The sequence below is a fragment of the Mesoplodon mirus genome (assembly GCF_964341445.2).
Source record: "Mesoplodon mirus genome assembly, chromosome: 14".
Lineage (NCBI taxonomy): Eukaryota > Metazoa > Chordata > Mammalia > Artiodactyla > Ziphiidae > Mesoplodon > Mesoplodon mirus.
The window spans coordinates 50,778,834-50,795,203 of NC_138990.1; the positions used below are offsets into that span (position 1 = coordinate 50,778,834).

The following is a 16,370-nucleotide window of genomic DNA, read 5'->3' on the forward strand; positions in this document are numbered from 1 at the left end:
ACTTGCTATGCTTTGTTTGGTTTCTACCTTTCTGTGCTGCAGCCCTCAAAGTGCCTCTAGATAGAAGTGTAGGTTGATTGTTGAGACAACTCAACTGTCCTTCTCTCAGGGATCATAGTCCTGTGTAACCCTTTGTCCAACTTCTCAAAAACAGTTGTTTCCTAAATTTTGTCCAGTTTGTAACTTTTTATGGCAATAAGGCTAGTCTGGTTCTAACAGTGCTCTGTCTGTAAGGAGAGGTCCATTGCCAATTAATTTTTATATCATATATATGGAACTTGAGAACTATATACTTTATGTTTTATAAAACGTGGAACAAAGAGGAACAAGCATAATTTAAATCATTCTTGTTAGAATCAACATTTATATAGAGGCTTTATTTTTGTCATTGCATAGAGGAATAGGTAGAGAAATATGTTTGATTGATGAAATACTTAGGCTTAACACTGGAGAACACATATTCCTTTGCTCTCCCATCTGATGAAGGATGATGGTAAAATAGCAAAGCCTTTTATGATAGGAAAAACAATATTTTGCATTACTTTAGATTTGTAGTTAATCTATATATTGTGTAAATTATGTTGTAAATTGTCCAACTGTTTTGTAAATATAAATTTGGAAATAAAATCTTAGCAAACTTCCAAATTAGTGCTATAATAGTTATATCACTTTGCTGACCTAAAAATCTATTTATTTATTTATTTATTTATTTATTTATTTATGGCTGCGTTGGGTCTTCGTTGCTGCACATGGGCTTTCTCTAGTTGTGGCGAGCGGGGGCTACTCTTCGTTGCAGTGCACACACTTCTCATTGTGGTGGTTTCTCTTATTGTGGAGCACGGGCTCTAGATGCTTGGGCTTCAGTAGCTGTGGCACGTGGGCTCAGTAGTTGTGACTCGTGGGCTCTAGAGCACAAGCTCAGTTTGTGGTACATGGGCTTAGTTGCTCCACAGCATGTGGGATCTTCCCGGACCAGGGCTTGAACCCGTGTCCCCTGCATTAGTAGGCAGATTCCTAACCACTGTGCCACCAGGTAAGCCCTTGTTGACTATTTTTGTTCTAAATTATAAGTGTTAAGTTTAATTTATTTAATTTTCTTATACATTTTAAAACATACCTTATTGAAAATTAACATTGTAAAGAGTACACCTTGAGCTAGGAAAATATGTTATATTTTTGGTTGCAGCAATTATACCTAAATGAGAATAGTCTGTAACTGTTATCTATCATTTCAGAATGCTGAAGCTTGGAACAATTTATCAACTTCTTATATCCGATTAAAACAAAAGTAAGTGCATTAGAAAAAGATGAAGAACTTTGCTTCCAAAATAAATGAATGAGATTTTCTTCAACTGAACACTGAAACATTGTGCCTTACTCTTTGTCTTTTTCCCCTTGCCTACCCATATCTTTGAGTTAGAATGACTTAATATCACCATTTGCATTCCAGGTGTAGTTTATTTCTTGAAAACATTTAGTATGTAATAAAATAAGAAATATATATATATATGTATTTTTTTTTAAGAAATATTTTTTGACCTCTTTATTTGATACCGAAGTTTTGTATCCTAAATTTCATTGCATGGTAAAAGCAAGCATGCTTTTAGTCAGTCAGCTCAACTGATAGATTCTTAATGATTGCTTGCTGTGTACTGGACATTATTGAGACATATAAGTATGAACCAATGTCTTCAGGGAGTGTGGGTTTAAAAAAATAAAATATTATGTCATATTATTTTAAAAATTGATTAGTAATATAAGTTGTATGTGGTAAATCTCAAGTGAGAAGTACAAAGAGGGCTATAATAATGATAGGTGATATTTGTAGAACAGTTATATTCTCTGCCACTCATGTAGTCCTGTGAGGATCTCAGAGGAGAGAAGGTATGTGATGCTGGTTCAGAAATGCTTCTGAGAGAATGTTGGATTCAAGCTAAAATTTGAAGAATTGGTAGAGGGGAGAGAGGGAAGCCTTTCAGGATTTGGAAATAAATGGTCATTAATTTGTGTACCTAGCGTTCTGAATCCGTGTGACGAAATGCAGAGTGACAGGCATGAATGCCACACTTTAGGATATAGGAAGTAAAATAGTCCAGCTCGAGACTAGTGAGATCTATAGTGGGAGATGAGGTTGGAAAGGTCAGTTGGGGTCACATGGCAGCGTGTTCTGATCATCTGGCTGACTAGTTGAGACTATCCTGTTGGCAGTAGGAAGCCAGAGATTTCAGTGGGGTAATTTCACGAAGAAAGACGTTTTTTAGGAAGATTTATCTGGTGACAATGTGTGAGACAGAATAGAGAGGGAACTGGGGACAGGGAAACCAGTTAGGAGACAGCTGTGGTAACAGTCCAGGCAGGCGATAACTAGACTGGAAAAAGAAGGGGCGGATGCCAGTTTATAAAGAGAACAACCAACTGGGCTCACTGACTGGCTATAGAAGGCGAAGGGAAGGCAAGAGGCAAGCATGGCTGTTGCCCCCGTTTTAAACAAATGAATTAAAGCGTAGATATATTCCCATTTTTATTTTGCCTTATTTTCAAATTTAATTTGTCTTTGTGGATTCACGAGTATTTCTGAAGATATCATTAAGTCCACATCACGTCGAAATCGTGCAGTGCTTCCGCTGCTCTTGGATGACAGTCTACATAAATCAAGTACTGTTTGTTCTGCCGCTCTCTTTGGAAAATAACATTATGTTCTTGATTGCAACTGATTGTGTTAAAACTCACTAGAGACCCTTTTGGGTTAAAGCAGGGGCAGGGGAAATCCCTGTCATAGTTGTAGAATGATCTCAGTGGGTTTTTCTAGTCATACTGATAATTTTGTATGTCGTGAGGCTCTTGACACTCTATGTTGTCCTCCAGCCCATTAATCCTAAGAATTCTCATTGCTTTCTCTCTTAATGGTTCTTGCACATTGTTCCTCAGCTTCTTTTTGACACTTTTTTTGTCTTCCTGCAGCTCCATGAATAGGTTTTTGTGTCAAAGTGGGGTTGTAAGGTCAGAGGTAAATCACTCCTTTCTTCTTGCCTCTTTGTTCTTTGCTTACTTTGCTGCTGCTGCTCCAGAGAGAGCTCATTTTTGACTCAGGAGATTGTTACTTCAGGGGCAAGTTATTAATGCTCCTCTCAAAAGAATCCTATCCCTGCCTTAAAGTGACCCTTTAAACTATCTCATCTCTCCCTCTGCTGTCACCAGGTTCTTCACTAAAGTGCTCTTTCCCCCATTTCATCTGATTCCCCTAGGCATCATGTCCCTACCAGTCCTGTGGGAAATTTTTCCATCTTCCTATATAACTGTCATAGTGCAGTACCACTACCATTGTGGGTTTGATAAATGAATCCGGAATTGAAGCTCCTTAGAAGGAAGTCATACTTCCCAAAAAAAGGATTTCATTGCAAAAATTTTGAGGCCAACAAATTGTGATTAGAGGATAGGAGGACATATAAAAAGGATAATCCTCCTGCTGTGGACTGCTGCTTGTTGAGTCCTTTTCCAATAGGACAACTTCACCCCCACCCCCTATGTAGATGGGAGACCTGCGGAATCTCAGTCCACTGCCTTTGAAGGCAGTTGCTATCACATATGAGGTGGGCATAGGGAGTAGAGTAGAGAAAGAAAAAAAATCACATAGAAACAATTTATGGCTGAATTTGAAGAAGTATTAGAGCAAGGGTGCTTACATTTTTAACTGTAAAGGAGGGTGGGTCAAGGGATAAATGAATCAGTGCATCCCATGACAACTTTCAGTAAATTGTTTAATATAGGGTATAAAAAACTAAACTGTAGTGAATTGTGGTTATGAAAAGACTAAAAGGACTTAATTGTAAAGAAATTTTGGTCAGTACCATAGGTATATTAGAGAATGGGTAAATGATTTGTGTGTTCAGTGACTAGCAGGGAAGGTTACTAAAAAGTTACACTTCTTTTTAAGTGCTTTAGGGGGTGACTCTCAGGACAAGGGCCTGAGTCAGCCAGAAGACCCCCCCCCACCCTCTCTAAAATTTGCCTTGAAGTCAGCAAAGAGGAGGGGTCTTGGTGAAACCCTGTGAGGCTCAGCAGGGAAAGGGAGGTGGACCTTGTAGTCTTAAGTTAGCAAATTCAAAATGGCTCTTGGAGAGGGAGATTGATAGCATACCTTTGAAAGAGGTTACTGTAGTTGTCCAGTAAAGCATTTATGATCTATAAGGGAGCTATAGTGTTGTTCAGCCAGTAGAGTAAAGTATTAAGAATCTTTTTGAGAGTTGAGATGTTTAACTTTTAGAATAGGTGACATGAAGATCTGTTGATTTCCTTGTCAATATCAAGTTTTTAATAGTGTTTTTCTATTTTCTGAAGTAGCTTGGATAAGGCAAGGATTCTGTGATGGTTTGATAAACCTTATCTGTAAAACCACCTAGCCTGATTTTAATTTTTATTGATTTATTTGGCTTTCTATTTTTTAGCTCATTTTGCGTAATTTGTTCATAATGTTCTCTTATGATTTTTTAAAAAATTACTAATTTTATATATACCACTTTTCTAAATTCTAAATGGAATTTAGTTAGACATTTGTCTGTTTCATTAGTCTTTTTCAAAAAGCCAGCTTTTGGTTTTGTTGATCATTTATATTCTTTCTTTATATTTTATTTCATATTTTCTTCTTTCTTAGAATTTCTTTTCTTCTTTCTTAGAATTATTTGGTATTCTTTTACAAAATTAAGTTGGATATTTTAGCTCATTTATTTCCCATCTTTCATAATTATAATCAATACTTATAAAAATATAAATTTCTCTAAATACTGCTTTACATATATCTTGCAGATGGTGGTATATAATGCTTTCATTAAATTCTAAATATTTTGTACTTTCTAATATGAATCTCTCTCCTCCGCCCACTCTAGGTTCCTTTTTTTCAGGAGTGCATTTTTAAGTTTGCAGGCATATATTTTTTTAACTGTCTCTTTACTGTTGATTTCTATATTTAGTTGCAGAGAATATGGTCTATATACTTGTAGTTTTACTTTTTTTTTAAACACAACTCATAATTGTTTTTGGTCTCAATAATTATTTAAATTTACTGACATACTTTGTTTTCTTTTCTCACCATTGATCATTTCTTGTATCCCTTTTCTTCTCTTTGAAGTCCCTTTTATTTTTGCAGGAGGAGATGCTTTAATAGTTCTTTTAAGTTAGGGTCACTAGGTGATAAACTTCCTTAGTCTTTGTACATGTAAAATTTTTTATTTTGTATTTATTCTTGAGTGGTAAGTTTAGTTGATTATAAAATTTTAGGCTGACAGTTATTTTTACTTAGCACTTTAAAGTATTTTATTGCCTTCTACCATCTTCTGCTGCTAATGAAATATCTGCTGTCCTCTAGCTGTCATTCTTTTATAGGTTTTAGGGTTATCTTCATGTTCTGCAGTTTCACATAAAGTGTCTAGGTGTTGGTTTACCTTTATTTGTCGGCCAACCCAATATAATGCTCAGTACACAAAATATACTTTTGATCATAGAATTTAGATCTTTGTTCAGTTCTGGAAAATGCTCAGCTATTATCTTGTCAAATGTAGTGTCTTGCTGTTTTCTGCATTTATTTACTCTGGAATGTCTATCGAATGTATGCTTAAATCTTACCTCTCTTTCTTTCCTTTGTCTCTATTACTCTTTTATTTTTTAATCTGAATTCCTCACTGTTATCTTTCAGTTCATCAGTACTCTTTTTGACTGTGTGTAATCCAGTTTTTGTCACATGTTGAGGTTTTTTGGTTTGTTTGTTTGTTTTGGGGGTTTTTTGTGGGGTTTTTTTGCGGTATGCGGGCCTCTCACTGTTGTGGCCTCTCCCGTTGCGGAGCACAGGCTCCGGACACTCAGGCTCAGCGGCCATGGCTCACGGGCCTAGCCGCTCCACGGCATGTGGGATCTTCCTAGACCGGGGCACGAACCCGTGTCCCCTGCATCGGCAGGCGGATTCTCAACCACTGTGCCACCAGGGAAGCCCGGTTTGTTTGTTTTAATGTCTCTTGCAATTTCAAGATTTCTACTTGGTCTTTATTTATGTCTCCCTATTCTTGTTTCATTTCTACTTGTTTTTGTTTGCCATTTCCTGTTAGGGAAATTTGAGGTGGTTTCGGGTTGTTTGAACCTCTTAACTCTGTTTATTAACATGAATGATTAAGGACTGACAGAAAGTCCACATTAGTATTTTATACATTTAGCTATAGTTTATTTAGCTATGGTTATTCATTACTGGTTTGTTTTTGTTTTTGTTTTTTTAACTTGACCTTCAATAGAGTGAAAGCTTTTAGAACTTTACAAGAAGCCCTCAAGTGCAACTATGAACACTGGCAGATCTGGGAAAACTATATTCTCACTAGCACTGACATTGGGGAATTTTCAGAAGCCATTAAAGCTTATCATCGGCTCTTGGACTTAAGAGAAAAATACAAAGATACTCAGGTAGGATATTCATATTTTGTTATTTCAGTTTGTGTTTGATATTAATACTTCATTATATGATGTAAATTGTTTCCTTGACTCTACGCAGGAAAATTTTGTTAAATACAAGTAATATATAAAAGAGGGCTTTTTTGTAAAGTTGAATATTCTTAGTTACATATTAATTCTGGCATTCCAATGTCAAATATGTTTGTGTAATCATAGACTGAATAGTACTGTGACTCAGTTATGAAAATCTGATTTGTGGTTTACATATGTATAGTCAGCTTGCAGAAACTTAATAGAGTGATGCTTGTGTTATTTATAACTTTGGTTATCTCAGTGCAATAGCTGGATTAACTCCCATACTCATTTATCCACTCATTGAACAATCATTTACTGCAACTTTCAAATTGTTTGAACAATATAGAAATGAAGACTAACATTTTCTTTGCACTGTTTAATGATATGGTCTTCATCTTGCAATGAAGTCAGGACTGGTTGATTCTAACAGTACAAAAAATACTATATCCTTTCAGAAACTGTGGGAGACTTGAAGCCCCTATGTTTGACATCCAGTAGTATTAAATATAAAAGACCTTGTGGGTTTTATTGTGGTTGAAGAGAATGTTTAAAAATAGGGTGTATAGGAGCTTATGGGTTACAAAGTCCAGGGGCTTGAAAATTTAATACTTTATTTGCAATAATCAACATATATTATTTAAAGTGGTGAATTTGGAATTATGAAAAAACAAATAACATGTAATATATGATAATACCTCACTACTCTTATGGCTTATTATAGATGTACTCCAGCTGTTCCAAAATTTACCTTGTCTGGTTTCTGGTTTCGTAGCCCCAGCCCTCAACCTGTTTGCATGTTTTTGCAAATCCAGCTATATAATTCGCTAAATTGCTTTAAAGCTCAGGTTCTGGGCAGTTGTTCACTTAAAGATCTGTGGCTTCAAGTAGAACCATATACCTACTTACAGGAGCATTGTTGACCCCTTCAATTACTTTTCTTTTCCTTGTTGTTTTTTTTTCCCCCTTTTTAACTGTTGTACATTGACCATCCATTATAGAAAGAAGGGACTTGAATTTTATAGAGTGAAGATCACTTAAAACGTGCATGGAAGTATAGCAGAGTTTTACATCCTAGAGAGGGTAGGAACCCTAGCCAATCTGTTTGCACAGTCCTCTGGCCATGTAGTACTTGTCCTGTTCACCATTGTGATGGCTCTTTCTCTTCCACACTTTTAGCCCCTTGGCAAAGGGCACTGATGAGGCTCTGAACAGATCTCGGTGTGTTGCTGAACCACTGAGGATGGTGCAGAGATTGCAAAGTGCTTGTCTCTTGTTTATCTCAACTGTAATTTTTTTTTTTTTTTTTTTGGTGGTACGCGGGCCTCTCACTGTTGTGGCCTCTCCCGTTGCGGAGCACAGGCTCCAGACGTGCAGGCTCAGCGGCCATGGCTCACGGGCCTAGCCGCTCCACGGCATGTGGGATCCTCCCGGACCGGGGCACGAACCCGTGTCCCCCCCATCAGCAGGCGGACTCTCAACCACTTGCGCCACCAGGGAGGCCCTCAACTGTAATTTTTTAAAAAGACCTTTCTTTACTAAGAAAACCTTGTGAAGCCTGTTCTGAAATCTCAGGGAGAATGTAAATAATTTGCATTGGTAGTATATTCCATTTTACACTTGAAATAAATTCTTTTTTTTTTCCTTTCACCAAGTTCTGAATGCATAGAGGTGTATTTTGAGTGTTTTTCAGAAAAGGAAAAAAAGTTTAAAAAAACCCAAAAACTTCTCCCAGCATAAATTAAGATGCTTTCATTTAATTTTTATCTTAAATAGAGTTTCCAAACATATTTTAGTGATCATATTCACAGTTTTAAACTCCTTCCGGCAAATCTAATCATAAGAATTTTCACCCGTAGCAAAACTGTGTTCTAATTCCCATTGAAAATTTTCTAATCCTCTACCTGTTTTAGCAGAGTATTTAACTTATATCATTTTTAACTTAAGTGAAAATTGAGTCGTTTCCTACCTAGAGAAAATTATTAGGATTTAGTTTAAATTCATGGCCAGCTAATATTTTGATTTCTTTTTTCCTGTAATTCTTTTGTTCCTCAAATTCAGAATATGAACCAAACCTCCTTTCGTACAATAGTATTTCATCTGAGCAGTAATATTTTGATGAGTTTGAAATTAGTTTTTATAAAAGTTCAGTATTTTTAGAAACAATCAAGGGTGGCATCTGTATTCTTTTCTTTTCTTTTTTTTTTTTTTTTTTTTTTTTTTGAGGGAAATCTCTTCCTGTATTTTCTTTTCTTTTTTTAAAGAAGATGTTGGGGGTAGGAGTTTATTTATTTATTTATTTTTGCTGTGTTAGGTCTTTGTTTCTGTGCTAGGGCTTTCTCTAGTTGTGGCAAGCGGGGGCCACTCTTCATTGCAGTGCGCCGGCCTCTCACTATCGTGGCCTCTCTTGTTGCGGAGCACAGGCTCCAGACGCGCAGGCTCAGTAGTTGTGGCACACGGGCCTAGTTGTTCCACGCCATGTGGGATCCTCCCAGACCAGGGCTCGAACCTGTGCCCCCTGCATTAACAGGCAGATTCTCAACCACTGCACCACCAGGGAAGCCCGGCATCTGTATTCTTAAGACTTCTTCCCTCAGCACCCCAGCCACACACAGGAACACCAAGAATCATTCCTGTTAGACAAAATACTGCTTATAAACAGAGCACCTAGAGAAACATAAGGTGCTATAAAGATGTCAGATGTTATGGCTGTTAGCTTAATTTTTATATCTGGATTTGGGGAAATATTACTCAAAACGTAAGAACTAGATAACCAGTGACTTGCTTGGGTCAAATGATCATCTTTAGCACCTTATAATAGAGAACTTTCGGGTATTCAGATGGAGAAATAGCCACAGTGAGATAATTTGTCAGTTTATACTAGGCCCTGTTAATAGCTTTCTCCAGAAGTGTCACAGAATACTGATGGAGGTGTTTGGTCTCTGGCAGGTGTGGGTAGAATCACTCCAGAGTGGTTAAATCATCACTGAAGGAAGGTCTTGATGGCTAGCGTGGTCTCAGTCATATTTAGCTTCGTGGCATACTTGTGTCTGCCATCATGTTTTCTCACTGCTAGTCAGCGTGGACTGAGACAGTTGATAGATTGTCTGGAATATTTTTATCTTGGCTAAAATAATTTTACTTAATTCGACTCTGCAAGTTTGGCAACAGGTGTCTTTCAAAAAAACTCTGATATTCTTATGTTTCACACTACCTGACCTCATTCTATTTCAGTTTGCTTTAAAATTCTCTTTTTATCTATTCTTTTTCTATTTCTTTATAGATGTGATTACTGACATTTTAATTTTTTTATTGTGTGTGTGTAAATTCATATTCATTTTAGTACAGACACATGATAAATTAACTATAAATTGTTTTTCTCACTATTTGTAATAAGAGAATGGGTGGATATACTACCTTTATCATTTACTGCCTTTTCTCTCTATGTCCTAATTTTGACTAATGCATAGATTAGTATAACTCAAGAACACTGTTCTATAATAGATATTTATATCCATGTCTGGATTGTACACACTTTTATTAATCTATCATAAAACTAATTTTCATATTTCTGTGTAATTAGTCCCTGTTTGATTTTCCAGTTTTCTACTATTGTTAATAGTGCCATGAATATCCTTGTAGACAAATCCTTGTGTATATACATGCTTCTTTCCTTGGGATAATTTCTAATGTTGATGTGTTCATTTTTTTTCTTTTTCCTTTTCTTTTTTTCTTTTTCTGCTCTTCCCCCATCCCCCCTCCTCCTCCCCTTCCTCCTCTTCTTCCTTCTTCTTTGATAACTTTCAGTCATTTGGGGAAAAATTTAAGTATTGCATTATTGCACCCCATTTGCTGTTTATAAATGGAAGAGGAAGGAAAGGGGATTAATGTATATCCAGTGCTTACTATGTTCTTGGCACTTAACATGGATTATCTTTTATAGGGCATACAGTATTTGAGGTGGGTACTAAATAGTCCTCATTTTACAATGTATGAATATGAGACCCAGAGAGGTTATATAACTTGACCAGTCATATATCTAGTAGGAACCAAAGATAGGAATCCCATTTAGGCATGTCTGTTTTTTGTGTGAATCAAGCCTTGAAGTCTGTGGGAAGATTTATGTTAAAAGGCACATTTCGGTGGTTCCAGTGGGGAGAGAAGGAGGAAGCAGGGAGTGGGGCGGTTGGGGGGGACCCGCCGCGGCTTTTGCCACCGCCGCCACCACCACCATCTCTGTGCTCGTGGCGTGGGAAAGGAGGTGTAAATCCCGGGCGCGAGCCGGCGGCGGCGCCACTGCGGGAGGGTCGGCGGTGGGAAGGCGATGGCGGATATAGATAAGCTCAACATCGACAGCATCATCCAACGGCTGCTGGAAGTGAGAGGGTCCAAGCCTGGTAAGAATGTCCAGCTACAGGAGAATGAAATCAGAGGACTGTGCTTAAAGTCCAGAGAGATCTTTCTTAGTCAGCCTATCCTACTAGAACTTGAAGCACCACTCAAAATATGTGGTGATATCCATGGACAATACTATGATTTGCTTCGACTTTTTGAGTACGGTGGTTTCCCGCCAGAAAGCAACTACCTGTTTCTTGGGGACTATGTGGACAGGGGAAAGCAGTCATTGGAGACTATCTGCCTCTTATTGGCTTACAAAATCAAATATCCCGAGAATTTTTTTCTTCTCAGAGGAAACCACGAATGTGCCAGCATCAATAGAATTTATGGATTTTATGATGAATGTAAAAGAAGATATAACATTAAACTATGGAAAACTTTCACAGACTGCTTTAACTGTTTACCGATAGCAGCCATCGTGGATGAGAAAATATTCTGCTGTCATGGAGGTTTATCACCAGATCTTCAATCTATGGAGCAGATTCGGCGAATTATGCGACCAACTGATGTACCAGATCAAGGTCTTCTTTGTGATCTTTTGTGGTCTGACCCCGATAAAGATGTCTTAGGCTGGGGTGAAAATGACAGAGGAGTGTCCTTCACATTTGGTGCAGAAGTGGTTGCAAAATTTCTCCATAAGCATGATTTGGATCTTATATGTAGAGCCCATCAGGTGGTTGAAGATGGATATGAATTTTTTGCAAAGAGGCAGTTGGTCACTCTGTTTTCTGCACCCAATTATTGTGGAGAGTTTGACAATGCAGGTGCCATGATGAGTGTGGATGAAACACTAATGTGTTCTTTTCAGATTTTAAAACCTGCAGAAAAAAAGAAGCCGAATGCCACGAGGCCCGTAACACCTCCAAGGGGTATGATCACAAAGCAAGCAAAGAAATAGATGTCATTTTGACACTGCCTAGTTCGGACTTGTAACATACAGTGTATAACCTTCATTTTTAAAAGTGTAATGTGTATTGGTCAGCTTGCTCAAAAAGTGTTTGTGGGCCCCCCCCTTCCATTTTTGACTTAATGAATAGTATTTGCTGGTTATAACAGCAAATGAAAGACTCTCCACTCCCAAGGAAAAATGTTTTGTTTTGTTTAGTTCTCTGTTCCTTTTTGCAAACAACTTTAATGATGGTGTTAAAGCTGTACACCCCAGGACATTTTATCCTTTCTAAGGGGTGAGTGTACAACTGATCTTTTTTTTAATTCAGTACAGCCCATGAATAATGTAAATGCTCACTTTCTTTAGGATATAAAGAGAGCCCTAGGGTGCTCAATCTGTACATGTTATTGTCATAAAATGCATATTGTTGGATACAAACCACTGTGAACTCTTTTTTGTTTTTTTTCAAAGGGATTGCTTTTTTTCTCATTGTCTTATGTACAAGCTAGTTTTTATAGCTATCAACATTAGGAGTAACTTTCAACCTTGCCAGCATCACTGGTATGTATATTTAATTAAAGCACACTTTCCCCTGCGATATACTTAAAATGACGATTAAAGCCATTATTTTAAATGTTTGTGACTCTTCCTGAAGCCAAAGTTTCTGTTGAAATATATATTGACACCCCCCTAAGTACAGGGTGGCATGGTTGTGTACATCTGCCGCCTTTATGGGGATTCAAAAACAGGTTTTTGAGTTTGAATAGCAATTAGTAATATAGTGCTGTTTAAGCTATTAATGATTAAAGTTAATAACATTTTGTACGATTTCCATATAGCCTATTCATTAAGTAATCTTTTTACAGTTACATCAGGCCTGAGCCCATCCATTCAGAAAGCTTCAAATTATAGAAACAATACTGTTCATACGAGTGACTGATTATGCTTTCTTTGGCCTACATTCTTTATTCTGCGGTGAAGTTGAGGCTTATAAGTCAAAACAAAGGAACTAACTTACTATCCAGCAGTTTATACAGAACTCACAGTATCTATGACTTTTTTAAACTAAGATCTGTTAAAAAGAAATATGTTTCAACAGATGACCATGTATAATACCATGTGGTGAAAATAAATTCAGACTTATTAAATGATGAAAAAAAAAAAAAAAAAAAAAAAAAGGCACATTTCCCCATTATATTAATGTGCATTTGAACTATATCTAACACAGTTTTTTTTTCTTCAAATTGGGGTATAATTTACATATAATAAAACGCACAGATCTTAAGTGTAAGTTTGATGTGTTTTGACCATTATGTATTCTTATGTAACTACTTCCCAAAACAGATATGGAACATTTTCATCACCAGAGAAAGTTCTATTATACCCCTTTCCAGTCAACTGAACCACCACCCTTTCCCCTCAACCAGGCAACTACTATCTGATTTCTGTCACCACAGTTCAGTTTTGCTTTCTCTTGAACGTCATACAATATGTATTCTTTCCTATGGATATTGTTCTTTGTGTGGATTTCTATTTGGGGAAGGAGGGAGGTGGTGTTGATGGGCAGTGGGGCAGGTTGCCAACCAGATTGAAGTCCTGGAGCAAGTGGTGGCTGGGCTTACCTGAGAGAGAAGAGCAGTGGGAATGGATATATTGTGTACAAATTCTGTCTCTGTGAAGTAGTTACTGTCTCTCTTTTACTGCTGAAGTATCTAAGGCTCAGCAAGATGAACTAATAAAGTTGATCTTTCACAGCTAACGAGCAGTCAAGCCAAGACGTGAAGTCTGAAGTCGGGCCTATTTAACCTAAAACCTGTGCATGCCTTTTCCACACGCGAAGAAATTTTTTCTTTTTTTGCTGAAGGAGTGAAAAATACAATATTAAACTGCCTACGTCTCTCTGATAACCGAGGTGTAGGGAAGCCAAGGGTCAGGGTTATCAGACCAGGAAACAGAGCAGGTTCTTTAGAGAGCTCCAAGTGGAGCTGGGACTTGGCCAAGCCAGGGAGGCGGGAAATGGCTTCATTCCTGGCCTCCAGCCCTCCTGGAAGTGTTAGTAACTGGACCTGAGGCAATCCTATTCCTTCCTGCTTTGAAGACCTCCAGGATTCAAAGGGCCAACGCCTTGTGCTTTCAGCCAAGATTTTGGGGAGACTTGGCCAAGGACCTCAAGGTTAGTGTTGGGGAAGAGGATAGTTACACTTTTCTCTTTGGGGAGATTAGAATTGCTGCTCCTCCATGTGAGAAAAAGTCAGCTCTCTTCAGGGGCTAGTGGTGGTCCCCCACAGTCACACTCTGCTTGATGCAGTCCATGGACCATGATGGAAGTGAGAAATAGGCTGAGGAAAGAGAATGAAACAAAAGTACTCTATCACTGAAATGATTAGAGATGTGGGTTAGAGATTTAGAAGTCATTACATGAAGTTGGTGGTGTGTCATTTGTTTAGTTAGGTAGTGAGGGACTGCAGGGCTGTTTATACTGATTAAAATGAAATCCCTCTAAACATCCAGGCTCAAAAAATATACTTAGATTATTTTATGATACACCAAATGAATTCCAAATGGGCTAAATATATGCTAAATATTTTTTCATCTCCTAGAAAAATTAGCAGTACAAGTGGGTTTTTACCATATTTCCTGAACTTTGAAGCAAGAAAAAAAAAACTTGAAGGAATGACTTCATGGAAAAAATATGTGATGAAATATTTGTAACAAATAGAAAAGATAAAAAGCTAATAATATCCTTATTATATTAAGAGTTAACATCTGCTACAGGAATGAGATGGGACAGGAGAGAGGATTCAGAAACAGACTCAAGTATGAGAATTTAGTTCATGTTAAGGATGGCATTTTAAATCTGTGGGATAAAATAAAATATTCAATATGTATTGAAATAGTTGGCCAAGCATTTGGGACCCAAAATGAAGGCTCTGTTTCACTCCTTAAACCAAAATAAATTCAAATGGTTAAGATATTTATTTATTCATTTATTTATTTTTTTGGGCATGCCACCTGGCGTGGGGGATCTTTAGTTCCCCGACCAGGGATTGAACCTGTGTCCCCTGCAGTGGAGGCACAGAGTCTTAACCACTGGACCGCCAGGGAATTCCCTGGATAAATATTTAAATTGAAATGGCTTGAGAAGCAGGATCATGTTGTAGGTAAGAGCATAGATCCTGGGGTTAGACAGCCTTTGCTTACTACCTCTGCCAGTCACTAGCTATATGACCTGAGCAAATTACTGACCACTTTGTTCTTCAGTTTCGTAAAACAGGGATGATATTAGTCCCTCACAGGATTGTTGTGAAGAGTAAGTAAGTTCATATATGTAAAGGGCAGAGAATAGTGCCTGGCACATACGAGTGCTGTGAGTATAGCTGCCGTCAGCATCGTCATCGTCACTATTATTGAAAAAGTAAAACCATGAAAGCACTTAAAAGAAAGTATGGTAAATATTTTTATAAGCTTGGGGGTGGAGAAAACATTTTTAATAATGACACAAAAGCCAAACTCTGCTAAAGAAAATATGGAGAGATTTGAATTGAAAACTTCTACACATGAGGAAAGGATGACTTCTGACCAGAGGGCTGAACGTCACTGTCCTGATGAGGGACAGGCTGAGACATGACAGCCTCATTTAGTGCTTCCTGAACTGAAACTGGAAGAGGGTTAGTAGAAGCCAGTTAAATGCCCTGGGAAACGTTCGTCGTACTGTTCTCCATGTTGCCTTAGTCTTTCTACATAAGACTGCTGGATTTGTTACCTGGGGCTTCTCTACCAAATTACTACAAGCTTGGTGTCTTCAAACAACAGAAATTGATTCTCTTCAGTAATGGAGGCTAGAAGTCTGAAATCAGGGTATTGGCAGGGCCATGCTCCCTCTAAAGGCTCAGTGAAGAATCTTTCCTTGCCTCTTCCAGCTTCTGGTTCCTGGCATTCCTTGGCTTGTGGCTGCATAATTCTAACCTGTGCCTCCTTCTTCACCTACTTTACCTCCTTCCCCCATGTCTCTGTTTGTCGGCTCCTTTTCTTAGAAGAACGTTAGTCATTGGATTTAGGGCCCACACTAATCTAATATGACTTAAGCCTAACTAATTATTTCTACAAAGACTCTATTTCCAAATGAGATCACATTCTGAGGTTCTGTTTCAACATGAATTTGGGGGGGGAATGACACTATTCATCCCACCACAACTTTCATGCTCCGTTTCAGGGAGAAAGCGGTGGCTTTGAGAATAGTGAGGTTGGTAAAGGTAAGAGAGTGTGTCCAACACACACCTCATTGGTAGCTTTGGTAGAAGGAGAGGCAACATGCACAGAGGTGCCCCCGAGAGAAGGCCAGAGAGACCTCAACTGATCACATGAAGGTCTTGCCTAAAACAATACCAGAGATTTGAACATCTGGAAGGGACAGAAGGGATAATAAGAATAGGGAAGGAGTTGATAGAAAACTAATAAAGCTTTTCAAAGAGATACACTTACTTAGTCATATGCTTAGTCGTATGTAGTATTGAGAGAGAAGACCGGAGTCCCATGCCATGGTGGACAAATTAGAATTTCTAAGAAGGATCTATTTTTAGGC

General features: G+C 37.9%; 2 protein-coding genes across 3 annotated transcripts in view; both read left to right on the forward strand.

Moving 5' to 3' along the window:
- The window catches only part of TTC27 (tetratricopeptide repeat domain 27), a 183,888-nt gene that overhangs the window by 149,384 nt on the left and 18,134 nt on the right, over nucleotides 1–16,370 (forward strand). For both annotated transcript variants that reach the window (XM_082642251.1, XM_082642250.1), the window contains exons 15-16: nucleotides 1,236–1,288; nucleotides 6,276–6,441. In XM_082642251.1, the coding sequence (XP_082498377.1) occupies nucleotides 1,236–1,288; nucleotides 6,276–6,441 (219 nt within the window). The remainder of the gene's footprint in view (nucleotides 1–1,235; nucleotides 1,289–6,275; nucleotides 6,442–16,370) is intronic.
- LOC309816088 (serine/threonine-protein phosphatase PP1-gamma catalytic subunit-like) lies at nucleotides 10,656–12,956 on the forward strand. Its single transcript, XM_082643298.1, has 2 exons — nucleotides 10,656–11,768; nucleotides 12,655–12,956. Exons 1-2 carry the CDS (start codon nucleotides 10,826–10,828, stop codon nucleotides 12,726–12,728), a joined length of 1,017 nt encoding a protein of 338 aa, XP_082499424.1. The 5' UTR covers nucleotides 10,656–10,825; the 3' UTR covers nucleotides 12,729–12,956.